Raw genomic sequence first — 26,608 nt, 5'->3', positions numbered from 1 at the left:
CTCACCGTCCCGGCGCGCACGGGGCAGCCGGCCACGCAGAACTCAGCCCCGACAGTCAGCGCCGCGCCCGCAGACACCCCGTCCGGGGCGCGGAGGAGCCCGGCGGCAGGCGCCAGCTTCGCAAAGCAGCCTGGAGCGCGGGCACAGTCCGGGGTCACCATAACGGTCTACGTCTCCGTAACCGGGGGTTGACGAGTTGGCCGTGCCAGACGACACCCCACTTTTAAAACTCCGCGGGTGGGGACGCCGGGACTCCGACGCCCCACTCCCGCCGGAAGCGGGGCCCACCGGAACCGGAAGTCACCGGCGGCCGCGGCCCATAAGGGCCCCGAGACGGGGGCGGGCCGAGGCGTGGCACGACGGGTCTCGCGAGAAGGGCGGCAGCCAATAGGGACGCCTCGGGGGCGGGCCGAGGCGTGGCCGGGCGGGTCTCGCGAGAAGGGCGGCGGCGGCCGGGGCGGCGGCGGCGCGGAGCGGGGGGCCGAGCGGCGGCGGGCGCATGGAGGGCGCGGCGGGCGAGCGGGCCCCGCTGCTGGGCGCGCGGCGGGAGGCGTTCGCGGGCCGGCGCGCGGCGTGCGCGGCCGTGCTGCTGACGGAGCTGCTGGAGCGCGCCGCCTTCTACGGCGTCACGGCCAACCTGGTGCTGTTCCTGAACGGCGCGCCGTTCGGCTGGGAGGGCGCGCAGGCCAGCCAGGCGCTGCTGCTCTTCATGGGCCTCGCCTACCTGGTGTCGCCGTTCGGCGGCTGGCTGGCCGACGCCCAGCTCGGCCGCGCGCGCGCCATCCTGCTCAGCCTGGCGCTCTACCTGCTCGGCATGCTGGCCTTCCCGCTGCTGGCCGCGCCCGCCACGCGCGCCGCGCTCTGCGGGGCCCCGCGCCCCACGCGCCTCCGCAACTGCTCGGCGCCGCCCTGCCCCGACGCGCCCGCCCGCTACTGCGCGCCCGCCGCGCTCGGCGCGCTGGCCCTCGTCGGCCTGGGCGTGGGCGCCGTCAAGGCCAACGTCACGCCCTTCGGCGCCGACCAGGTGAGCGCCAGGGGCGCCCAGGTGCGCGCGCGGGGCGCCGGGGAGGGACGGCCCCGCGGGTGGACGGGCGCCGCCTTCTGGGGAGGGGCCCTCCGGAGTGAGGGCCGGGTGGCGGCTGTCAGAAGCGCGGTCCGGGACACGCGGGCAACAGGTGCAAAGGCCCTGCGGCCGGGAAGGGAGCGATGCCCTCGTCGCAGAAGCCGCTTCAGTGACAGTCATGCGGCGGTCTATAAACGGATCAAGTCAGCACGGATGGTACACGCTTCAAGTTCCCCAGCGTTCTATATCAAATACCTTTCGGAGAACCAAAAACAGAAGTGGGGAGAGCAGTGGTAGGCTGGGGCCAGGTCCTGTGACGCCTTTAAAAGACGTTGAGGCGTAGTTTGAATAGAGTAGGAAGCCTTTGTGGGTTCGGGCGGGGGGTGGGCTGGAGTAGCCCGATCTGGTGTTCGTTTCTAAAAGCGGGGCTTCTAGGGCGCAGGTGTGTGCCTGGCAGCTGAGGCCTGACAGCCGAATCTGGTCCACTTCCCGTTTTCGGGGGGCCCGTAAGCTGAGAATGTCAGTGGTTCTTAGGTTCCTGAGTGGTAGGAAAAAAAGCAAAAAGAGTCTTTTGTAGCAAGGGAAAGTTTTACAAAATTCAGATTTTGGTCACCATAGATAAAGCTTTATTGGAGCAGTCCTGCCTGTTGCTGGTCACACACTGGTCTGGGCAGGGGCCACTTTCACAGTGACACAACAGAACGGGGAGTTGGGACCAAGACTGGATGTCTCTCAGAACCTAAAGTACTTACGCCCTGCTTCGTCACAGAAAAAGTTTGTGGCGTGGTGTGGAGATGGGCAAGGGAAGTGATGACCACCAGCGTACCAGGTAGGAGTCCATTACACTGGCCCAGTTAGAGGGATTTGGACTAGGGTGGACTCCGTGGACGCGGTTTCAGGAGGGTGCATTTAGGACAAGTCATGTCATAGAGTCGGCAGCAGTAGGGAAGACGATCCCTAGGTTTTTGTGCTGAATAACCGTGTGATTGTACCGACGGCTGCTGTGCACCAGGCACTGTGCGCCGTACCGTATTAGTCCTCATGATACCGCTGCTGCTGGTGTGCCCATTTCACAGATGAGGAAACCAAGGCTCGAGAGGGTAAAGCATTTGCCCCAATTCAGACGGCTAGTACAGGACTGAGCCAGGATGCAGAAGCCTGTCCTTTGAATGTGAGCTTTAGGTAAAGGACCTGTGTCAGGCTTCCCATCGAAACAAGGTGGGAACAATTCTAACAATGTTCAGAGTGATAGCTGCCTCATGTCCCAAATTCTTCCTTTTCTGCACCAGGAAATGTGCTTTACCCACGTGAACTCACTGGACCTCATGTGAATCTCATACCCACTTTTCCAGTAAGAAGATGGAGGTACAAAAGATGACTTCTTTTTGTTGTAGGGCATGGTCAGGCCAGAGTGGTAGTCCGGGTCTGATTTCTCAATCTTTGCTTTAACCGTGGCTTCGAGATGGGCATTGTGGGACGCAGTGCAGTTGGGGCAGACTTGGGTGTCTGGGCCCAGGCTGGTGGCTTCGGCCCTGCTGCCGTCAGTGAAGGCACAGCCTTAGCAGCACAGTGAAGCACCTTTAAAACCGGCCACGTGGGCCACGAGCCACATGAATGTTTGTCGTGCTCCTCAGTGTACTTGTTATACTGCCTTAGCTGAGCCTCGGGACAGCTTACGGGACTGCACTTGTCTCTTTTACCGGAAAGACTCGGGGAGAAGGTTCGACCCGCCCAGAACCACAGCAGGGGAGTGGGAGCTGGGTTTGGACCCAGGCAGTCCGACTTAAACGTCTGTTCTCTCCAGTCAGTAATGGACTAGCAGTTAATGTTTCATGAAAGAATGGTGTTCTTGTAGAGGTTATCGAGAATGCATGACGGAACGGGAACTTTTTTCACGTGTAATAACACTTGGACATTCAAAACAAAAAACGCTTTCTTCTATGAGATAACTGGCCTAATCTCTTCAAATATTTATATTTTAAGTTTTTTTTGGTTTGTTTTCATTATGTTCAGTTGGCCAACACGGAGGACTTCATAAGTTCTTGTTGTAGCGTTCAACGATTCACGAGTTGCTAATGACACCCAGTGCTCTTTCCAACACGTGTCCTCCTTGGCTTTATTTTTAGGTTCCCGTGGGGTGTTGCAACTTTTAAATCATTCAGCCTGAAGATTATTCATTTATAGCTACAGAGAAAGAGAACCAAGGGTCTAGGTTCAGGGTCTATAAAAGCGTGTGTTTCACTGTTCCTTCAGTTTTGGCATAAGATGAAAACATTGAAGTGCAAAGTTGAGATCATCCCCTAAAAAGTGATACGTGGATAAAGTAGATGGGGTCCCTCGGCGCACTGGCATATCCCCCAGCCGTGGGCGCCGGTACGTGCTACGGTGGGAATGAAGGCTGGAGACGCCATGCCGCGTGATCCAGACGTGAATGATGACACGTCCCTCCGTTGCTGTTGTGTGAAAGTGCCTGGAATGGACAAACCCATAAAGACTGGAAGAGGAGTGGCAGCGGGGGGCCGGGGGAGAGTGAATGGGAAGTGCCCGTGAAGGAACTGGGTTTCTTGGTGGTGTGAGGAAATGTGGAATTGGATAGTGCTTGTGGTTCCTCGAGTGTGAGGAGGCTCAAACCCACGGAGACAATTGTACCTCAAAATGGTGAATTGTTTCGTATGTGGACTGCGTCAGCGACAAAGCATTTAGGAGGGAAGCGTTGGCACCCTCCTGCCGGGGTGCTCGCTCCGCGGCCAGGGGTGCGGGCCTGGTGGAGGGGGGTGTGGCTCCGAGACCCGGGTCTGGGCGGGAAGCCTGCTGGGCGGGACGGCTGCACTGGTCCTCAGGATGACTTAGCTGTTCATCTCCTGGCTCTTCTTGTTTTGAGGAAGTCTGATTGTGTTTCTAAGGTACTTTTTATGCTCTCTGTCACTCCCCGCACCCCTTATCGCTGAAACGGCCTGTAGGGATTGTTCTGAATGAGAGACGGGCAGGGTCAGGCTCTGCAGCTTTGGGGGGTGTCTGCTGGCTTGGGACGGCGGGTGGGCTGCTGAAGATGCCGGAGTGATCCACGCAGACGCCCGACGCCCGTCGTGCCAGCCCCTTCATTCCCCCCAGTGCCCCACCTGTTGCAGAGGTCACAGTGTCCTTTCAAACAGAGAACTGAAAGAAGAAAAGCTTACTACACAGATGCAGAGAGCAAACGATGCATTTTCTTTTCTAATGGAAAAAAAGTGGCAGTCTTGCGCATTTGAAGGAGTTTTTCCAAGCCAGCCCACTGTCTGCCTTACTGTGCCGGTCTCTGGTCTTTGAGCTGCGCTTTTCTGAGCTGACTGCAGTGGCCTCTGTTGACCAGTCACATGAGAGACTGTTTGCCCTCGCTGGGGAGAGCGGGAGGCCCCCCCATGCTGGTGCTGATGTAATGTGACCGGCGACGGGCTCGCCAGCTCTGGGCACAGAAGCATGTGATGTGTAGTTTGTAGGAGCTGGCTTCCCATTTCTAGAAAAAAAAATCACTGGTGTGTAGTTATTTAGGGCCTTAGTAAGAGGCTTCGATTTCTCGAGTAACATTGGAGAATTCGACTCGGACGTTCCAAGCAGTTTACTGCCAAGTTCACGCAGGACGATATGCGCAGTGTCGCCGTAGGTGACGAGCAGGGCTGATGTGCTTGAGCTAATAATGTACGTTGTCTGCATTAATTGTAGATGTTCTGTTTACCGGCCCTCCTCCTTTTGAGGTTTGCCGAGTCCACCCCTCCCCCCCATTACTGGTTCTTATATCTTTAGTTACATTTTCTCTACCATTTCTCAGCTTATGGTTTTTTCTTCCCTCTGGTCTGTCTTTGGGTAGCGTGAATATTTGCGTCCAGTTTAGTAACATTCATAGATTTTGTGTCCCCATGAAGAGCCGTCTTAGAAATAAGAGAGATTCCCAGGACGACTCATTGATTCTGTCCTCACGCCAGCATTGGGTCTAGGACCTCCGCCCAGACCTGACATAGGTGGGAGACAAGTTGAAGTTCCTCCTGAGAATGGGTGGTTTATTTAAAACTCAGATTTTCAGTTTGGGATGCTGGTCAGCATGTCATCAGTTCAAGCATGTCTCTTGCCAACACAGTAGCCGTACTAAATAATTTTGGAATAAAATTTTTTTTTTCTTTTGAGGAGCACACAGTTTTGGCTGTTTTATACCAGCAACTTTGATTTCAGAAAAATAGAGATTACGATGTTATACCAAGTTACAGGACTGCTGACAGGGTGCTTTTTTGTATCTGGCACTTGGTCGTCTGGGCCCCCACTGAAAACCTTGGTGCTCTGCGGATGGAGATTGTTCTGTGGAACATGTCAGATCTGTGACCTGGACAGAAATCAGCCTCTTAATAACTTCTAAGGAGGAGACAATAGAGGTTCCTAGGACAGCAAGCCTAGGACTGTCTTTGTATGCAACCCAGCATTGACCTTTAGGTAATAAGCTTGTTGAGAAATTGTGTGAGATCACTGGCTAGAGTAAAGTGGTGACCGTGTAAACGTGGACGTCAAGGTGAGAAGGGAAGGCGTGTGGGATGCCTGCCCCCACGTGGGGAATGTTACCTGGTGCTTCTACTGAAGTTCTGGAGATGAACGGTTGTCGAACCCTCCAGGAATCTCTGTCCTTAACCAGCACATCTCCTGATTCCCTCCATAGCCTTCCTGGTCTGTGCAGTGTTGGTTTCAGTGTGGGATTTTCTCTGTGCCCCAGATTGATCAAGGCGTGAGCTATACAGCAGTGGTTCTGAAACTTGACTGTGAGTAGAAGTTGCCTGGAAAATGTTTAAAAGGCCTATTCCTGGCCCCCAACCCCAGAGATGGTGGCTCGGTAAGTCTGGCCTGAGAGCCTTGTGAATCAGCACTTTCAGGCCACGTTCCCGTGTTTGCAGAGCACGCGGTCCCAGATGTTGCTTTGAGAAGCTCTCTTGGATTTCTTGGGCGTGGGCTCACTTAAAAACACCACGCAGGGCGCCTGGGTGGCTCAGTGGGTTAAAGCCTCTGCCTTCGGCTCAGGTCATGAGCTCAGGGTCCTGGGATCGGGCTCTCTGCTCAGCAGGGAGCCTGCTTCCCTTCCCCTCTCTCTCTGCCTGCCTCTCTACCTACTTGTGATCTCTGTCAAATAAATAAAATCTTTAAAAAAAATCTTTAAAAATCTTTTAAAAAAAAACAAACACCACGCAGACAGTGTAGTGATTGAAGTTATCAGGTGCTCCTTTGTCAGGGATCCCGAGCGTATGTGTAAGGTGACTGTGCTGCGTTTCCTACAGGTCGCCATGATGACCATCGTCACCTCGTTATACAGGCTTTTCATCCTCGAAGGTTACCACATTTCAAAGTCTGTTTCCTCCCTGTTGCTTTAGGTTAAAGACCGAGGTCCAGAAGCCACAAGAAGGTTTTTTAATTGGTTTTATTGGAGCATCAATCTGGGGGCAATCATCTCGCTGGGCGGCATCGCCTACATCCAGCAGAACGTGGGTTTTGTGACCGGCTATCTCATCCCAGCGGTCTGCATCGGCATCGCGTTCCTGGTCTTCCTCTGCGGCCAGAGCGTCTTCATCACCAAGCCTCCCGATGGCAGTGCCTTCACCTATATGTTCAAGATACTGGCATATTCGTGCCGTCCCCAGAAGCGAATCGGAGAGCAGAGTCAGAGTGGGTGAGTGCCGAGTTGTGATCGTAGGCTCAGCCCAACACGACTTCCCCATTGCTGTGAATAAAGCGCTTGCTTAGGTCTGACGCAGGCTGACTGTGCAGGGCTCCGGGCTAGTGGTTTAATGTCTCATGTCAGCTCGAGCATGTGCTGTGGCGTTACTATCTTCCCACAGCCGGACTCCAGAGCTCATACTTTGTGTATAACTTCCACATTGAACTTGCTCTCACTGCTGATTTAGATGGACCTCTTGCTTGTAGAAAGATGAGGGAGGTAGGGGTGCCTGGGTGGCTCAGTGGGTTAATCTTCTGCCTTCAGCTCAGGTCATGATCCTAGAGTCCTGGGATCGAGTCCCGCATTGGGCTCCTTGCACAGCAGGGAGCCTGCTTCTCCCTCTGCCTCCCCTCCCCCTGCTCATGGTGTGTCTGTGTGTGTGTGTGTCTTTGTCTCTCAAATAAATAAAATCTTTCAAAAAAAAAAAAAAGGTGATGGAGGTAGAAATTGGCAGAGAGCATAGGAGAGATACTATACATGCTGTGTACGTTTGTCGTGTATTCTAGAAGTTTGGAGTTCATTTGAATGAACAATAAAGCAGTTGCTTACTTTGTAGGTGCCCTTCTGTGCTCTAAGCTGTTGTTCTCACTTGTGGGTCAACGGCTGTGTGGATCAGCCTGGACCCCATCGTCCCATGGTCACTGCAACTGCTCTGTGACAGAAGGACATAATAGTATTTTGAGATGCGGGTAGGGGAACTACATCATCCCCTTTGCGTGGTACTTCCCCTGTTTTAGCGCCAAAAGCCCCATGGTCCTGAGGGTTTTAGCGCTGAAAGCCCCATGTCCTGGGGAAGTCCCAGCAAACCGGGATGGAGGGTAGGTCACTGTAGATGCACATTAGTAAGGGCAAGTCTGGACCTCAGCCCACGAAGAGACCTCAGCAGTCCTGGTGTTTGTGGAGGCGTAATCTACGGGTCGTACAGTGTGTCCGTCTCAGCTGTACAGTTCTGGAATTACGACCTTGTTTAACCATGGAACCACAATATGGTCAGGACAGAGAATACTTCCATCACCCCAGAGGAGTCCCGGGGACCCTTTGTGAGGGCCTCCCTTGGAACATTGTGATCAAAGTAGGCATTCCTGAGGGGCGGCCCGTCCCAGAGCCAGACGCTGACCCCTCAGGGCCGCGCGCTCCTGGCTGGGTGGCTCTGACTACCAGAAGGTTCTGCAGGCCGACTCCCAGACCTGCCTCCCTGCGGCTGGTCTGCTTGTATCTTACGTGTGCCCTTGGAGTCACGTGAGTGTCTGATACGTGCTTCCAAGCGGGAGGTTTCAAACCTCCTGGCCCTGCCCCTTGGCGCCAGGCTGCTGTGGTTCCCGCCGGTCTCCCAGCTGCTCCTGGAACCTGAAGGGCTCCGTGTGGCCTTCGGACTCCTCGTTCAGCACTAGCCGTGGTGGCACCGCACTGGCGAATGGGTAGAGATTCAGGTAGTGCTGCCTTCCAGCTGCAGTGCCAGAGCCTGACTGCGGGCAGAAGCGGGTTTCACATCCCAGATGCTTATCCTGCGGGTTGATGACTCATGAGCAACATGAGTTGCTCTGCGGTTTCAGTGTGTTGGTGTGGGTGGTACCTGGCAGACATTTCCGCAGGAGGACAGTCCTGCTTTGTGGACGGTTTTGGGTTCTGAATGCACAAGTGGCCTGACGAAAGAGACTGGGACTTACTGCCACTGGGGAGTCTGATTTCCCATTAGGTTTGGTTTCGGACAGCTAGCACAGTTCAGATAAAACGGACTGTCTTGACAGAGGTTGGCGGTCCAGAGAATTCTCAAATTATGCTCTCCTCGCACACAGAGTCCGAGCTCTGTGACCTTGGGCAGGTGAGTGACCTTGCCAAGCCTGCATTCCCGTTTTGTACAGTGGACAGGGGCTCATCTTACCCGGTCGTTGTGAGGCCTGAGAAGCTGATGTGTGCACAGCTGTGAGCTGTGGCGCGTGGTGCGTGATGAGCGCCCTGCTGACGTCACGGGCTCCGTCAGGATGCTCTCGCAAACGGTCGGCTCCAGAAATCTAGGGAACTGCAGCATTGCCCAGCGTTTCCCTCATCCGGCCCAGGCTGATCTGTGTCTTCAAGAGGTTAACGCTGACTTCACGTGAGAAGTCCACGTGTGTCTGTTCAGTTCATCGAACTGAGTGGGACAAGTTGTAAACGTTTCCTGAGATACATACCTCGTTGAGGTGAGAGTCTGAGAATTCATAGCCCCTCTCCCTAGGAGAGAGCAGCCGTGTGCGCACACAGACCCGGGGAGTGGGGACACTTTCTGGGTCCAGTCTGTGTTTCGTGTCATTTGTGTCTGTGGTTCCACAGTGAACCCTCAGGTGTTGCAAAATAATACACCGACACCGTATGTGAGTTAGGGAAGGCGCGTGAGTTAAGGTGCGCGTCAACTTGGCACTTTTCAGAATGTCTTAACGATACGAGACGAGTAACATGACCAGTAACGTGTCTGGGCGGTTCTCTGTGTAAACCTGGATTTCCTACTGGACACTGACGTGTTTTTGGAGAAACACGTAGGATATAGTGAATCACTGATAGTATCTGAGATAGGTAGATAAGGACTTTATATTTGCTTTTGCCCGTCCCCCCGCCCCCCCAAATTAGAGAAGCTCTGAATATCTTCAAATAAAGTATAACAGTATCTTCAGAGTTTAGAGTTTCTCTCTGAGTGTAGTTTTCCTGGTTATTTTCCCTGCTAGATAAACTACATATGATTAGGAGTAGCATCTTTCTAAATTAATTTGTGTATCTCTAGCACCAGGTAGAACGGACCTGGGCATGGAGTATGTGCTCAGTAAATGTTTGTTACATTGAATTTAGCTGTCCTGTCCAAAATTCAGCTAAAATACTAAGTTACAGTTTTCAGTTTTTTGGTTCCTCCCCCCGTTCAGATGAAAAAATATCAATGTTTTATGAGACAAAAATGATTTAAAATAGTTGTAAATTGGATAGGAGTTTATAAACTAGGAGGCATGCACTGCCATTTGTATCTGAGTCCCAGCACGGAAGAAGGGTAGAATTCTTGAAGGTGATTATTCATGTCCTGGCATTTCTGGCTTTAGAGAATAGTTGGCAAATACAACAACTTTTTCTGTTTCATCCCTAAGAGTCTAAGAGCACGCCTCACCGTTAGAGCGTTTTGGAGCTATCCACTGGGATCTGTTCATTTTACAACTAGTGAGACTGTCCTAGAGTAAGCGAGCGCCACTGCTAATGCACGAGCTGTGACCAAACGGCCTCCGTTCTGACCCGACACACCTGAGCGTGAGCGTGAGGCCTGTGGCCGGCAGCAGAGGGGTGGGTGGCGTCCCTGGTGCCTGGGTGTCAGGCTTTGCGGCCAGGGCCCTCTGGCTCAAATCCCAGGCCCGTTCTCCAGCTTTGTTACCTCGGGCACATTCTTGCCCTCTCTGACTGGCTTCCTCCTCAGGGCAGTGGGGCCAGAACACTGTCCTGATGCCTCCTCCCAGGGCTGTGGTCCAGGTTAATGAGCAAGCACCCAGTGGACCCAGCTGCCTGTGACATCGTCACGTCACCATCAACACTGCAGCTCTCCCTCCCAGAACAGAGCCCTTGCTCCCGGGGGCCCTTCCGTGGCTGCACTTTCAATCAAAAGCTTTAGTAACAACATGGGTGTTATGGTTGTGAAGTTTTCACATTTGAAAAAGCCACCTGCTTCAAAATCCAGACAATCCAGCCCAGTTTTTTTTCCCCTCATGCTCGTCCAGCGATGTCGCCGGCGTAGTGGCCAGCCTTGCTCGGCGCCGGTGACGGGAGCTGGGGAAGAGACCGCTAATGTGGCAGGAGCCGCAGGGGCTCTTGGCGGCGAGGCCCTTTACTGGCCCTGTCGGCGCATGCGCAGCGCTGGCCGCTGTGTTGGGTTTGCACAGCTAGTGAGCAGGAGGGCCGGAAAGCAGAGCAGTACAGCAAGCCGGTTCCCGGCCTCCCTGCTTAAATTGTTGCCACATACCTGATTTCTGGGGCTGGAAGAAAACTAACTCCTTCATTTTATCTCCCAAAGTGAAGGCCTTGGAGTCCTTCAGCACTCTTCTAAACACAGTCTGTTTGATTCATGTAAGAGGTCTCGCGGAGGGCCGTTTACGGAGGACACGGTGGAGGACGTGAAGGCCCTTGTGAAGATCATCCCCGTGTTCTTGGCTTTGATCCCCTACTGGACAGTGTATTTCCAAGTGAGTCACGACTGTCGGGTAGCCATAGCTTTCTGTCCCTGCCCTCGCTTTGGGCGCCACCAAAGTGCAGGGGCACTGTGCCCTCCTCTGCGGAGTCTCTGGGATCTTGGCATCTTGTTTCCAGTCGTGGAACTCACTCCTGCTGACTTAGGCGTCCTGAAACCCTTTCCATGAGAGACCCTAAGAGCGGGTGTGCCGCTGGTTTTCCAGGCCCCACCTTGGGGTTTAGTTCCTCCGTGACTTCTTTTCTAAAGTTGCTCTCCAGGGGACTTGTGCGATGACCAAAGAATGGCTCTGTTCTCAGACCCGAGCCCCATGCACGTCCTCGCGGGGCGGCCTGGGGTGGGCGGCCTGCTGGAGTGCTCCCGAACCTAACGGCACCACTTTTCACACACAGATGCAGACAACGTACGTTCTGCAGAGTCTCCATTTGAAGATACCGGCGATTTCCAGTATTACAGCCACTCCTCATACGGTGAGAACAGCTGCGATGATGCGAAAATGCTCCCCGGAGCTTATGTAAGAGGCGGTGCCTCCTACTGGTCGTAAGTCCTTTTCAGGGCTCTGCGGCTGCTCCGACCGGCGGCATCATCGTTAGAGTGGGACTTGTGCTTACTTTAGAGACTGTTACCCCGTGGGCTGTGTTGTTTTCTAGACGGTTAACAGGTGCCAACCAAACACTAATCTTCCTACCTGACTTTTTTCTCCATAAAGGCACAGAAGAACAAACCGCAAATGCACTTAGAAATGAAAATCTTTTTCAGTTCCAGTTTCTTGAGACTGAGACTTTTCCCTTAGGAGTTTATACTTTGTAGGAATGGACTTCGCTAGAATAAAGATTTTCTCGGTCAGACATTAGTTGTGAGGTGAGCGGCGACTCAGTCCTCCCAAGAACTAACCTTGTCTCGTGCATTTCGGTTCCAGTTCCCGGCGGCCTGGCTGACCATGTTCGACGCGGTTCTCATCCTCCTGTTAATTCCCTTAAAGGATAAACTGGTCGATCCCATTCTGAGAAGAAATGGCTTGCTCCCGTCATCCCTAAAAAGGATCGCCGTTGGAATGTTCTTTGTGATGTGTTCCGCCTTCGCTGCAGGTAGGGAGGCATTTTGGTCTCTTTTCTGGAGCTCGAAACTGGCCTTAACCGCGGTGGATGACTTGGGGCTCCGTGACGGGCCTTTGGTCACTCTGTGTAGGCGCACCCTAAGAGGATGGAGGTGGGGTGTTGTGAACGGGTGTTGTTCGCTTTCTGGTTTCCATGACATGAAGGTTAAGATTTTCTACCTATGGTTCCGCTGTTTTTCTTCTAGAGCCGAAAGCAATAAAGTGCTCTGGAAAGTGACTTCTGGCTTGGGTCAGAGGAGGCTTGTTCTCTCCCTTCTGATTGAGATTGTGGGCGACAGTCGATTGCTGAATGGATGAATTTTTCTATCAGTCTCAAAGTCGTTCTCCCTGGGCGCTCTTAACTTAGGTCCGCAGTTGACTTTGGTCTGCCCCTGAACAATCGCGTGTGTGTTTCGTGAGGAGAAATGTTTTCTCAAGTCCAGGTTCACGACCAGCACCCACCCCCAGAGCAGGGGGGGATGTGAGCCAGTGCCTGAAGCTCCCCAGTGCCAATGAGGGGAGTTTTCTTTTGGGGTCCTCACTGTGTTTTCATGGTTCTTATATTCTGAACTGTTAGGTTGGAATATCTTCGCCGACATTCTCAACTCGCTCTGGAGTTCTTCCTTCATTAATATTTGAAAATCATTGGACCATAAGACAGCTTAGTTACATAACAAGAACAAAAGAGCTGATCCTCCCGAACCAACCATGTATCACCCACTGTTATGAGGAATTTAACGTTAAGCACTGCTGAGACAGGATTTAATATTCTGCAGCAGTGTTTCCCAGCAGCCTCCGTGCGCCGTCCCCAGAGTGAACATATTGATATAGTACTTAATAGATATAAAGAAATGAGTCTCTAGGCTTAAGAAATCTATATTCCAGGGATCGGGACATTTTAGAAGACAATTACGTTTTCTCTTGATCAAATAGATAATTAAAGCAAGCTTGTGTCTGGATGAAGTGTTTCCTGTGTGCTCTGTTCGTGGCTCTGTTTCTCCTCCAGTCCTGTGGCACAGGGGGAAATAAGAGCAAATACAAACTGAATTGCAGCGGGGCTGTGACTGCGGGTCTCATTAAGCAGGTCCAGAGATCGTCGGGGCTGTCTGGAGTAACTGCTGCCCGGGGATGCTGTCTGTCCGTCTTGCTTCTCTTGAGCAGCTGCCGCAGGCTCAGCTTTGGCCCCGCAGCTCCCTTCTGTCCCTGTGCCAGCGGGGCCCTCTCTGCACCACAGCCATGCTGGTCACATGCCAAGGAAGGGGTCCGAGTTCTCTCCCTCTGGGAAGGGAGGTATCCTCGGTTTTCAGGCATTTCCTGAGAGATTCTGGGTTTGGGCTCCTTTAACACCATCTTGTCTTTCGATTTGATTGCTGGCCGGGTAGCTTCTGGGGGCCGCTCTGAGAACCGGGGAGGGCATTCCTGTGGTCTCTGCACGTGTTTGTGTAGGAGGCAGCTGACAGCTGAGTGACCGCGGAGAATGCCCCGTGGGCATGGCAGCCAGCGCTCACCAGTGCCAGCGGAGCGCTCGGCACTTCTCGCCCAGCGCTGGGCAGGACGGGCCGTGCTCTGCGGGGTTGCCTGTGCCTTGGGGCAGGGGCTTGGGGGAGCTGGTGTGGTCACACGGCCCTGAGGCTTCGGAGTTCGAGAGTCTCCCTTAGGAATAGGAACCACCCACTATACTTGTGTTATTATACTTGTGTTCTTAAACAGTGGAAAGGAGCCCCAGAGTCACTGGTTCAGGGATTTTAAGTCTCTGGTACTTGATTTAGGCACGGTTTATTAAATGTACACAGTGGCCCGAGCTTCACGCAGCTTTACTTCCAGCTCGAGCGAGCATTTAATTGGAACATTATTAAGCTTTGAGTAGAGATTGAAACTCTCAGCAAACCAATATTTTAATAGAAAAGAAACGGTTTTGCCTTTGAACTTACTCCCCTCCCCCATAATCAATCAATATCTTCCATTTAGAACCACGCCTGCTGGGAATGGTTCGTTCTTTCAAGTCTGTCGGATGAGAATCAGGCAGGTCTCGGGTTTCTCAAGCGTGCATAAGGGAAAAGGAAGTGCGCTCGTCAGTTCTATTTCCTTTCCCCGTAAAGAACCGTGTGCCCCTGAAAGGACCGTGTGCGTACAGCCCTGGGTTACCAGAGCAGCAGATGCTTGCTGGAGGGAAGGAGAACTCGGAAGGAGAAAGAAGGGAATAAAAACCAGCTGTGATTTCCCTAGAGGCGCTCAGCATGAGGGCGGTGTGAACCTGCCTGGTCTTGTGTGTCTGCCCACACCCGCTCTGTGTTTTTGCAAGAGCGGGATCCCGTTGCGCAAGCCTGATTGAGAAAGTAAGTGTCAGAAAAACCTGAGGAGCATAGTAAAAGCCGAGTGTGTTACATGTAAGGAGGGAAAATCGTAGATACAGAGGAGCCGTCGCACGAGTGTGCACACACACACTCATTCACTGGTCGTTCCACCACCTTCGGAAATCTGTAGTTACCGCTCTGCGGGCGCTGGGAAAATTATGGATATGATACATGGTAGATATGTTGTATTTCCTTTGCCCTCTTCAAATACCAACCATGAAGCATTGTGACTGTCCTTCCCCATCAGCCGTTCCTCTGCAGTCCTGTGTGGTTGGGGCTTGGGGTGCCTGGGAACATGACTGGGCATTCCCGCGGAGGGTTTCTGCAAGTGTAAGCAGGGCGTCCCTTTAAGGCTCCGGATGAGCTGACAGAGTTCCCTTCCAGGAAGCCAGTGACTCTGCTGTCATCCCAGCCATGGGGCTCACCCATCCGCGTGCCGGCCCCTCCATACCTTTGGTGGTGGTGTGGGTGCTGGTCAGCACGGGTGTAGGCGGGACTCTGTGCACGGCCTTCAGGGCCCAAGAGCGTCCTGAAGTTGGGGCAGAGCCTGCTGAGAGCCTTTCCCTGGCTCGTATCTGGCATTAGTTAAGCACGGGTCCACAGCAGGCTTTCAAAAATTAGTATGACATAGTCGATCCGTGGTCATGACAGACACACGGAGAAGAGCCGGGGAGCCCCCAGAGCATCCGTAACCCCCCCCTTCCAGGGTGACCGCGTGGTGTCTTCCAAGGACATTCGCTGTTACAGCTAAGTATGTCCTTTTTTAAAGAGAAATGAAACCGACTAGTCACAGCTTATAACTTAACTGTTCCTAATTCTGTTTTTCTATGTCAGTTACACATTTAAATCACGGTGTTTAACAACTAAACGTGCCGTGTTAAATAGACCATCAGTTCTTCGACCGGTCCTCTCGGTGCGGGTGGCGGCTCACTCCAGTCTGTCCGCACGCCAGACCCGCTTGTGCACACGCCCCCGCCGGTCTGCATGTCTGCCTCGGCTTTCTGTCACCTTGGCTTTCTGTCCCCTCAGTGGAAAGTGTTCAGGCCACGGGCATGAGTTCCGTTGCCAGCTCTCTTGTCAGTGCTCGTTACTTTCTCTGTGAATCTCTTCCCTGAAGGATTTAAACACGGAATGTCTTTGTTTGGAGGCATGTTATGGTGATGACGATTCCCCCCGTTATCAGTGTCCAGATTCTGTGTGCAGTTAGGACCTGTGGCATTTTGTGCCGGGGTTTTCTTGTTCGTGGTGACATGCAGTCAGACCTTTCATTGGAGGAATATTCTTTCTAGTATTTTCCTGTTTTCTGGAACTTTACTTACAATATTTTGCAGTTTTACGCATGTCTTCATTTTAGGTGCTGTGCATTTTGTACTAGGTTTATTCCTAACCCCTTGGTGTATTTTTACTCGCTCCCGTAAGGAATTTTTTTAAAAATTCTGAGTTCAAATGAATTATTTTCAAACGGTCAGACAGCATGGGTTCCCTTCCTGCCGGCAGGTGACTCTCCCTGCGTCTCTGGTGGGCGGTGTTGGCGGGACTATGGGTTAGTGCTGGGAGAGCTGGCAGTCCTGGAGAGCCCGCCGCCCCCTGGGCTCTGACGGGCGCCTCGGGGCAGCTCCCGGAAGCTTAGAACTGGAGTTTGAGATGCATATTCACAGTGATGCTAAATTTCTAACCTTTATTTCAGGGTTACTGGGTCTATTTTGGTTTCCAAGAGGATTGCATGCCCCCCACCCCAACCCTGCCCCCGGATATTGATGGTTTAGTTTTATTAAATTCTTGGTGCTCAGGCCTCCTGGGTGGCTCAGTGGGTTAAGCCTCTGCCTTCGGCTCAGGTCATGATCCCAGGGTCCTGGGATGGAGCCCCACGTCGGGCTCTCTGCTCAGCAGGGAGCCTGCTTCCCCCCTCTCTCTGCCTGCTGCTCTGCCTACGTGTGATCTCTCTGTCAAATAAATAAATAAAATCTTAAAAAAAAAAAATCCTTGATGCTCCCTCCTGCATTTCTGAAACAAATGAGTCTGTCCAGAGGGAACCTGTGGTGGTCTGCGTTCCTCCACCGCTAGCTGACAGCGGTCTGCGGTCTGGCGCTGGGGTCGTACGGCTTCAGAAAGGGAGTGGGTAGACCCCCAGTTTCTGTGGGCAGGAGAGTATCGCACCAGGGGGAGTTTCTGTGTTCCCAGGGGGGTTCAGGTCTTTGCCTTGAAAATCACATGAGCCTGTTACTCTCTCAGGAGAAGTGGGATGATGTTTTCACCTTTTCCTCAGTTTTGTGCAGATTGTGTTTTCTCTTGAATCACTTAAGTGTTTTGTTTTTTTTTTTTTAATGTCCTGAGTAAACCGTTCATTTTATTGAGTTTTAGAAAAATTATTGGACTGGAGATAAAAATTGTCTTTTAAATAAATGTGTTTCCTTCCTCTTTTCCAGTTTCGAGTATTTATGTGCTGTTTGTTTGTTTTTTTTTAAATTAGGCTTGCCAGAACTCTGTATGTGGTGATTTTTTTGTAGAAGTATGTCTTGAATTTATCAATTTGACTTTCCCTGTGTTTTCTAACAATAGAGAATAAGCCAGGATTTCTCTCTATTACCTTGGGTTTGTTCTGTGTTTTTCTCTCTCATGAGTTACTTGAGCCTTCGTTTACTTTCACTTTTTCTTCCCCATTTATTAGTGAAAACTGTGGAATGGCATGAATTTGCCTGTCACTGACACCCTGGCAGGTCTCATGTGCTTGGATTTGTTGTAATTTTGTCGTCTTCTAAGGCGACTGAACCTTTGTTTTACTTCCTGACCCTGCGTGATTCGGAGAGCGATTTTCCTCGTACTGATGCTGATCCGTGGGTCGGTGGTGTCTCGTCTTACTGTGGAGTTGGGAGAGGTCATGGCTTTACAACTCCCGCCTTTGGACTGCGGGCCCTCCTTTCTGGCCCGGTGGCACTTTCTGGAAATGTTCGTAGAGAGCTGAACAGGATAGTTCCTCTGTTGGAGCTCCATTGACTGTTTCATCAGACGCGTTCTAGCAGGAGCCCCGACCTGCACGGCCTGCGAGGGGCGCCGGAGCCCTGCGGATGAGCGCATGGCCCAGGAGCATGTGGTGGTCTGCGCATCGTCTGCTGAATGAGCCGGGTCTCACCCACACCGTCTCTCAAATACCGTGTGGGTCTCCCAGTGTGACCCCACGAGCACACACCTTTGCCCCCCCCCCGCCCCCGTTCACTGAGTCCTGAGGTGTGGGTCGTGACCACAGGGCCAGGGTTTGTCTTTGGGCCTCTGGATCGCAACCCTTGCACCAAGCGAAGCCTCATGGTTTTTGTCCACTTGTTTGGCTGACAGGGACTTGGAGAGGCATGTGTCTGTCACGGCATCACTGAGTTTCTGTCTTCTCTGGGGTTAACTGTGTTCCCTGGGGGAGAAGACCACGGAGCAGGTCTTGTCCCCATTGGCACCCCCAGCCCCCACACGCAGGCGCACACGTCATCTCACCGGTCCAGCCTTCCGTGTGGAGGAGAGTGTTCTCTCCAGCTTCAGTTTGCAGCCCTCAGGACGGGCTGAGAGAGTCCTTCCTGCAGACGGAGCTGCACTAGGATTGCCCAGAACCTTCCAGCTGCACGTGGTGGCTGGTGCGGTGACCTTGCAGTGTGAGGGCAACCTCTGCTGACCCTGAGGAAGCCGCTCACACTTTGTCCCGTGCCCAGAGGACAGCTGTCCCTTGTGGACAAGGCCCTTCATGCCACCACCAGAGTCCTGGCAGAGAGAGCCACGGGCACTGCCGTGCCTCAGAGGCTGCGTCCAGAGCAGCCAGGAGCGCCAGGCAGACGGCTCTGCACACCCGGTCTGCTCCCGCACTTCCTGCTAGAAGCCGGGGTGCAGAGGCAGATCGGGGTCCCCTCCACACGCTTCCAAGGAGGGGATGCAGGTCTTTCTGATGGAGGTGAGCAGAGGCCTGTCCTTACCGTGCTCCTTTGATAAGCGCTTTCCTGGTTGGACGTTCCACGTGACCTGTAGTTTGGGGCCGGTTCCAGAATTCGTCTTCCCCCTCCTGTTACTGGTAGCCCAGACCGTTCTCATTCTCAGGTTTCTCTCAGACAGCCGACCTTCCTCGTTCTCACGCTTTTAAGTACATATGCGCTTGATCAATATTAAATACTCCAGCCCATTATTCCATTCACGGAGTTCTTTAGGAACAAGACCGACGACCTCTCTGACCTAAGAACTCGCTGCTACGGCTGTTGCCTCTGCACTGCACTCTGAACGGCCCGTTCCCTCCTGTACAAGGAGGGGCTGCCGGTGCGCGTGCTCCTTTCCCTTTGCGGTTTTGCTGCCCTCGTTGCCCTTGACAAATGACTGCTAACGGAGCAAGATCGAGGGCTGCTGAGGGTGCAGGCTGTTCGCCGGGGTTCGGCGGGGAGACGGGCCTCGTCAGCCGTGGCCAGGGCTGTAGGCTGATGCTCAGAAGTCAGGGGGCCAGCCTCAATCCCTTAGCATGGCGAGAAAGACGTCTCGGAACTCAGTGCCCCCGACGCGTGGGTGCATAATTACGCTCCTCACCGCAGGCAGGTAACAGAAGGCGATTGGGGGCCATCCAGACGCTGGGGTAAACCCCGTGTGGGCTGCGTCCGTGGTGTGAGGTGGTGTGAAGACCCGCCGGAAGGCGTCCGGTGGGATCAGTGTTGGAGTGACTGTTCAGGAAGTTGCGGGTGCACGGTCCTTTAGGTTGGGCGTCTCCAGGGGCGCTGGGCCACCCCCTTCCACTTTTTTGTGTAGTCATTAAGCATCTTGCAGCAAGCCTGTAGCGTTTTAGTTTAATTGCAAACGTTAATGAATAAGTGTTCTATTAACCTCCTTATGAATTCCAGGAATTTTGGAGAGCAAAAGGCTGGACCTTGTCAAAGAGAAAACCATCAATCAGACTATTGGCAAAGTCGTGTATTATGCCGCTGACCTGCCGATATGGTGGCAGGTCCCGCAGTACGTGCTGATTGGCGTCAGCGAGATATTCGCCAGCATAGCAGGTGGGCCTTCTCTCTCGCGGGTCTGGGGCTGGCATGGTGCGGAGGGGACGGGGCAGGATGTCTCCATGTGTGCTCTGGTAGAACACACGGAGACACAGGGACCCGTGTTTCATGGCAGCAGCTGTGGTGTTGAACGTGAGTTGGTAAGTACGTGGTACCGTGGCTGAGGCTCTTGTTTCTGGGTGTAGAAACAGGGCTCCCGGAGACATTTCTATGGCTCGTCCACTACCGTGGAGGTGCCACAGAGAGAGAGGGAGGAAGAGGCCGTGGGTGGTTCCTCCCAGGTTGAACACTTCCTAACCACGGCTCTGTGGTTCTGCCGTGGCCGCCCAGGCACTAGCCACTGCCAGAGCTCTGGGTGTGTCTGCTTTACGAAGGAGGCAAACCTGTTCGCACAGTCCTCTCTCCTCCCACCAGCCGTGTGCTGTGGGGTGTGGACAGGCACATTGTGTGCAGACCATTTCCATGCTGCTGGAAGGGAGGGGTGGAATTAATGATGACCAGAGCCCGGATGGACTGTGGGGGGGTTGTGGTTCCCGCCGCACCTGTCGTCAGACTCAGGCAGAGCGTGCTCATGACTCTGGAGGAAATGAACAGAGTGCTCCTGTGTTTGGAATACGCTGTAAATCTCCACGTGTACTTGTTATAAAAATCTGAATTTATAGATGTCTCGTTGAAATTATCTTAAGATATATTGCCTTTAAGATAGGAGTCTTACACAGAATCCGCATTTTAGTCTGTATATGTCGTTCATACCCTCCTTAGTCGAGAACAGACGTTTGCTCTTTGAACCATAGAGATCAGTACAAGAGCCAACACGTCAGACGTCACCGTGATGTCAGAGAGCAAGGACTTGACCTTTTGCTCCGTGACTGACTTGCAGGACTCTCGTGGTGAATAGAAAGGGGCCCCTGATTTCTTGACCTTGTGTTAAATACTGTCTTCAGAGCAGGGAAGGGAGCTGCCCTGCTTACCCGAGTCCCCACGTGGGGCCTGTGCTAACCCTGCCACGTTCAGGCAGGGGCCCTGTCCGCCCAGCTCTCGCGGAAACAACCCTCTTCTTTGTGTAGGTCTCGAGTTCGCCTACTCGGCCGCCCCCAAGTCCATGCAGAGCGCCATCATGGGCTTGTTCTTCTTCTTCTCCGGCGTCGGCTCGTTTGTGGGCTCTGGACTGTTGGAGCTGGTGTCCGTCAGAGCCATCGGCTGGATGAGCAACCACACAGACTTTGGTAAGGGCCGCACCGCTGTTTGAACACGGCTACTGGCAGAACCTGCGCTTGGCTGCGGCGGGCGGTCGTGTTAGCGGAGGATGCAGGCTCAGGCTGCGGCGGGCGCCCTGGCGCGTGTGGTCGCGTTAGCAGAGCTCAGCCACCTGGGAGCTGCCTGAGACCCCGCCCCGCCTGATCCCCTGCCCCGCCTGATCCCCTGCGTCCTTGTGCGTTTGCCGGGTGCAGCGGAGCCTCTCTCTGGGGCTGCGGGGCTGCTGCTGCTTCCTCGAAATACGTTGATCAGTCCGGTCTGTGTCCCCAAGTTGTCTTCATTCACCTTGGTTTGTGTGTGTTTGTGTTTGTGTTGTTTCTCCTTTCCTGACAGCACTTCTACATTTTCGGCTGTTAAAGACACAGATAGATAGTAAGTTCCTTTCTTGAGTCACAGCTGTGACTCGTGACTGTCGGGAGGGGATTTTACCACTGATGCCAGTAGGTGGCATGGTGGGGCGCTGAGCAGAATCACTTACAAAGAGTTTTGGTGTTCCCAGATTTATGGTAGCTTTTAACTGGATGCAGGAGTTGAAGGTTTTCCTCTTCTGTTTGGCCTCTTCTTACTTGTTCTTGTTCATTCGTGCGGCATTTCCTCGGGTCCAGGGCCCTTAGCCACTTTTAGGTCCTAAACCCCCTTGGAACTCTGAGGAGAGCCTGGGAACTTGCCCCCGGGAAAATACACAATTCCAAAGGCCCTTCCCTGCCTAAGCTAACATTCCCGTCGTGAGGGGTGAGTTCCGGCCTGTGGAGTCCCAGAGTGACTTCCAGAAACCACAGCTGCTCCTGTGGCCCCGGGAGCCCCAGCCTTGCTGTGTTCTGGCTGTGGGAGCATCCCCAGGGCTGGCTCAGACCTGCTGGTTCTGAGGAGAGCAGGCCGGGCTAGGGCTTTGCTGTTGATTCCCGGGCCCCTGGAAGGGTGAGCGACTGTGGAGCACGAAGCAGGTGCACGGTGGCTTCTGGGAATTCTCACAGGTTCTTGGTGTCCCGTGATCTGTTTTTCTGTGCCTGGGACGGACCTTCTGCAGACAAATCCTTGATGCAGAGAGCAAAACCCTGTTGATTCTTGTGTTTCTTTGTCTTACTTTTTCAGCACATCTTGAAGGATTGATTGTTTTGATGATCTCGATTGATTGCTTTCTAGTGATTTCATCCCCTTGTCACTGATTTATTATCTCCAACTTTACCATCATTCGCCCTTTATTTCTGACAGTAGCTTCCAGCCCCCCACTGTGAGGCTCGTCTGCAGTCCTGGTGCCCGGCTTGGAGCTGGATCCGGTGTGCCCGTGTCATTTTCAGAGTGGTGTGTCTTAGGACAGCCCCACACCATGTCTAATGCTGTCCTTATTTTCACACCAGTAAGGAGAGTTTCAGCGAGCTGTGGCCACAGCCCCCAAGGCCCCTGCAGCCCGGTTGGCAAGGAAGGGATGTGGATGTGGGAAACGCACAGTGAGCCAGGCAGCTCCCTCCCAACGCCCTCCCACCTGGGGATTTGGGAAGAGAGTGGGACCAGGTAATCCCCAGCATGCACACCCCAGTAAAATCTTGCAGTAGAGGGAGCGGCAGGCATCGTCCTGGGCGCTGTCTGTGCTTTTCCTGGCTTCCTGCTGCCTCAGTCCTTCCCTTCTGCACTTGTGTTCAGGCTGTTGGTGAAGCAGTGGCCTTGAGCTCACTTAGCCTCTCAGAATCGACACGCGGAGTGGCTCCCTGTGTAGTTACAGGATTGTGGTGCGGAGGCAGAGCCCGGCACTGACTCCTCTGTTCCCTTCCCGGCCTGTTCTCCCGGTTGGCTGGGTGCCCATTGTCATCATCATCATCATCGCATAGATCGGAATAATTCAGACTGTAAAGCACACCGATCTTTTTTTTTCTTAAGGGTTTTTTTTTTTTTTTTTTTTTTTAAGATTTGTTTTAGAACATGCGTGAGCAGGGGGAGGGGCAGAGAGAGAGAGAAAATCCCCAAGCAGACTCCACGCTGAGTGGGGAGTACAAGGCGGGCCCAGTCCCACGACCCTGAGAGCATGACCTGAGCTGACTGAGGTCAGTAGGTCAGCTGACTGAGCGCTCCGAAGACTGAGCGCTGCTGACACGTACGATGTGCAGGGCGTGTCTTAGAAGGTATTGAATCCGGATCAGGATGCAGTCCGTTTCGGGAGGCTGCCCTGGGCCTGCCGGGTCAGTCCACTCACCGGCCCACTGGGTGCTCGCTGCCGCGACGCTGGGACCATGGACGACCCCTCTTGGTTGTGCCCTGTGCTCTCCAGCTCCGTTCCGCACGTGCATCTGGCGCCATCCCCTGCAGTCCGTTCTTTCTGACTCTGAGGAGAAGCCAGGCGGCGAGTCAGTCACGATTCACTGGTCTGTTCTGCTCTCGCTGGGTGTTGGTGATGTTGCGGGTGTGAGGTTGTCGTGAGTAAAGCAGCTGGCAACCTTCTCGCACATATGTCTCGGGGACCTGTGAGCTCATTTCTCCGGGGCCCAGGAGTCCGACTTGTCCAGTCCAACCTCCCAGAGTTCACCGTCTTCGGGTGTGATTGTCCTTCGGTTTGCGACGAGGCCCAACAAGTACAGGGTGATGGTGCGCGGAGGACGGGTCTCTGAACCCCCTTCCTGACCCCATATAGGCTGACCCTAACTGGGAAAACTCGTTCTCTTGGCATACCAGCTTTGAGCTTCGGAAGTTTTAATATTTATTTACATCTTGAGAGGGAGAGTGAGTGTGCGCCCGAGGGAGACGCAGGCTCCCCGCCGAGCAGGGAGCCCGAAGTGGGGCTCGATCCTGGGATGGTGACCTGAGCCGCAGGCGTACTCTGAGCCGACTGAGCCCCCGGGCGCCTGAGCTTCGGAAGTTTGAAGTGACTCCCCAATTTGAGGGGCTCCTGTTTCAGTTTTAGCACGTGAAAAGACATCATCGGGGTCCCGCCAGCAGGCCTGCGCGGCACCATGGAGCTAATACAGCAAGTGGCGACAGCAAAGTCCGGGCTCCGGGAGGGCTGTGTGGCCTCCCAGTGCCCGGGACGGAGCCCGGCATGCAGCAGGGGCTCGGTCACTGTCCTGACTACCGTGTAGATGGTAGGAATGTAGGTGCTACCAGATCCCTTCCCGGGTGACACACGGGGGCAGCCCTCGTCTTCCGCAGCCCGCCCGAGTGCTGGTTCGGACGTGTGCTCTGTCTGTTGTTCCTCGTGTGCACGAGTATGAGAGCCGTGAAGCACTGAGTCAGTGAGTGTGTGTTCAGACGCAGGGCAAGTTCCAGAACAGCCCAGCCTCACAACCCAGCGTCAGACGAACAGGAGCCCCCAGTTTTCCTAAGTGAATCAGAGAGCTGCTTCTGATGCGGGCGAGCGGGCGCGGCTCTGGAGACGCCGCCGAGTGAGTACGTCTTCGCTCACCTGTCGAGAAATATGTCTGCCTTTTCATTGGGGACGGATGGCGGACATGGTAGGACACCTGTGGGCCGTGGCGCCGGGATCAGGCTTTTTAGGGAGCCCAGGGTGATGTGCTGTGAGCGGCTCTGGATGTTTCCGTGCAAACACCGTGTTCTCTGCACACACCCTCCTCCTCCACATGGAGTGGTGGTGGTCAGTGGTGGCTGGAAACGCCAGCAGAAAGACTCCTGCTACAGACTTGACGGTCCTGGACCCATGAGGACCGTGGGGATGGTCCCAGGCGGGCGATGGTGAGGCCTTCGTGCATCCCGGGGCCTGTGCGGGGTGCCCTGCGTGCAGGCGCTCTGCTCGCTCTGTTGCTCCCATTTCACGGGGCGGGGGAGGGGCAGCCCAGACACGCAGGCCACTTGGCTTTGAGCTGCATTGGCTGAGCTTCAGGGTTTGTGTCTGGAACCTCTTTGGCCTGGGTGGGGTGTGTTGGGAACAGAACGGGGCGGCGCGTGCGAAAGGCCGTGCTCAGTGCTTGGGGCAAAGCTGAACGTCAGCGACGTGAGCTGTTGGGACAGAGCATGCACGCGGGGACGTGTTAGGCTGAGGATGCTAAAACCTGAACCTTTCCGGGGAAAATTTAAAAATTCTGTATTAAAAGATTCTGTACATAAGAGTGTCTGTCAGCCGTCCGCCCTGGCTTGTGAAGGGCACCCCCGCATGGAGGGCGTTTGCTGTCCAGGAACTGCTGCCCGGCACAGGACACCCACAACTCCTAGGCGGTTGCGGCATCCAGGCGGGCCCGCGGTGTGGCGTGTGGCGTTGACGAGTGTCCCGATTCTAGACCTGAGCTGTGGAGAGCATCACCTTAAGATCGGCCTGGGGATGGGTCCTCAGGACAGCTGTGTGCACTAGGTCAGCCCGCAGCCCCCCCGGGATGAGCACTGCGGAGAAAGACTGGGAGGAACCCCCACTCCATCCAGTATCGCTTCGGGGGCGGCACAGGGCTGTAGTGGGGTTGTTTGTTCCCTTTCCCCAAACTTTCTGTCCTGGAAAAATTTAAGGACAAAAAGACTTTCTCATCATTGTTTGTATTTTGGCCAGTGGACACTCCCCTCGTTCACCTCGGACGGTTCCCTCCAGCCCACCGTGTGGATTCTCGGGAGCCTTGGTCTGAATTAGGTCTTGTTGCTGTGCTCCCCTGGCCAGGCGCTGTGGCCTCATCCTCCCATCGACCAGTGGGGAGACTTTTGCCGGAGGGCGGGGCCTTCACGCCAGAGACCCCGGTCCTGAGCCTGTGGTAGAGACAAAGCTGGCTTCAGAGCAGCGTTTGCGGCGGTTTAAGAAGCAAAGTACTTACGTATTTTGAATAATGGAGATAAGATTTTTTCCTCCTCCTTCTTGATGTTGTTCTTTTTATAATAACCGCAGTGGGAGATCACCCTGACCTTGCTAGGAACCGAACTTAGTAGCTGAACTCTTGAACAGTTCCTAAGTGCGGCTGACGAACAACTTTCTCCCTCTTTGTCCGCAGGCAATATTAACGGCTGCCATCTGAACTATTACTTCTTTCTTCTGGCCGCGATTCAGGGAGCCACCCTTCTGCTTTTCCTGATCGTTTCTGTGCGGTACGACCGGCAGCGCTCGCGAGCCAACGGGGCGCCTGCCAGCAGGAGGACCTGACGTCCCGAGGCCACCGCCCGGACTGAAGGCGGCCACGTGCTGAGCGGGAGAAGCTTCTCCGACTTCCTGACCAGTGTGTGGTCCCTGGGTTGCGTCTCCTCTTCTCCCAGATGAGCTGGGTAAGTGCCTTTCCGTGGTCCCCGTCTCGGGGCAGACGCAGGCTCCTCAGCTGGACCGCCGTGAGCCGCGGGGACGGAAGCCCGCGGCCGAACCAATGGGGCCTCGGGAGACCACGTGTGTGTCCGTCGGCGTCGTGATGTGTTTCCTCCCTGTAGACCGAACGAGCTCACTTTGTTTTCCTTTTTGTTAATGCACGTCTGCTTGTCCGGAGGAATGGGAGGGCTTTTTAAGAGGTAAAAGTCCAGTGCTGCAAAGATGTTGTGCGAAGGTCACGTTGACGGTTTCTGTCGTGAGATGTGGGTCCCGCCGTTGCCCGGCTCGTCGGTGCAGGCCAGTAGTGAACCTGTTGTGTCTGCTGCTTCAGAAACAACTTCTCTTTTCAGCCATTGACGTCTAATTTTTTTCTTAAGAAAGAACTCGCATCAGGAAATATTTAAGACTGTGTGTCCTGTCTCAAGCTACAGAACAATGTACAGGGTGTTTGAAACCTCGCCTAGTCTGTCCTTCCGGATCCCTTCCCTCTGGACATCACTGAGGTTGAAGACCAGTCGTGGAGGACCGTTAGGGACATGTGACTAGGAGCAGAATCTGTGTCATTCGAGACCGTTGGCAGTGTTACACGTTACCTGTGGACTCGAGCTGTGTGACGTCACCGGCTTCTGGATTGTTCTGGTCCTGGATGTGGGGTTGCTAATGTTGTGGAATAAACTGTTCTCTGTTTGTTGCTGTA

At 54.0% G+C, this 26,608-nt stretch overlaps 1 protein-coding gene across 3 annotated transcripts; it reads left to right on the top strand.

Annotated features, from left to right (window-relative positions):
* The first annotated feature begins 486 nt into the window (after positions 1–486).
* Positions 487–26,608, top strand: SLC15A4 (solute carrier family 15 member 4). 3 transcript variants are annotated; one of them, XM_080821220.1, is made up of 8 exons: positions 487–1,024; positions 6,445–6,740; positions 10,867–10,975; positions 11,373–11,450; positions 11,900–12,068; positions 19,284–19,439; positions 20,510–20,668; positions 25,610–26,608. In XM_080821220.1, the coding sequence occupies exons 1-8, from the start codon at positions 500–502 to the stop codon at positions 25,756–25,758; spliced, it is 1,641 nt and encodes a 546-aa protein (XP_080677346.1). In that variant the 5' UTR covers positions 487–499; the 3' UTR covers positions 25,759–26,608. The 3 variants fall into 3 exon arrangements, with proteins under 3 accessions (XP_080677346.1, XP_080677347.1, XP_080677345.1); XM_080821221.1 differs by having other exon boundaries at positions 10,807–10,975; positions 11,963–12,068; XM_080821219.1 differs by having other exon boundaries at positions 10,807–10,975.

Source organism: Martes martes (assembly GCF_963455335.1).
Source record: "Martes martes genome assembly, chromosome: 13".
Lineage (NCBI taxonomy): Eukaryota > Metazoa > Chordata > Mammalia > Carnivora > Mustelidae > Martes > Martes martes.
This window is presented reverse-complemented; position numbering and strand designations above follow the sequence as displayed.

Coding starts and splice junctions, on each gene's coding strand:
- SLC15A4 (XM_080821219.1), top strand. CDS start 500: ATGGAGGGCGCGGCGGGCGAGCGGGCCCCGCTGCTGGGCGCGCGGCGG. Junction 1,025..6,444: donor CGCCCTTCGGCGCCGACCAG/GTGAGCGCCAGG, acceptor CTGTTGCTTTAG/GTTAAAGACCGAGGTCCAGA. Junction 11,451..11,899: donor TTACAGCCACTCCTCATACG/GTGAGAACAGCT, acceptor TTTCGGTTCCAG/TTCCCGGCGGCCTGGCTGAC.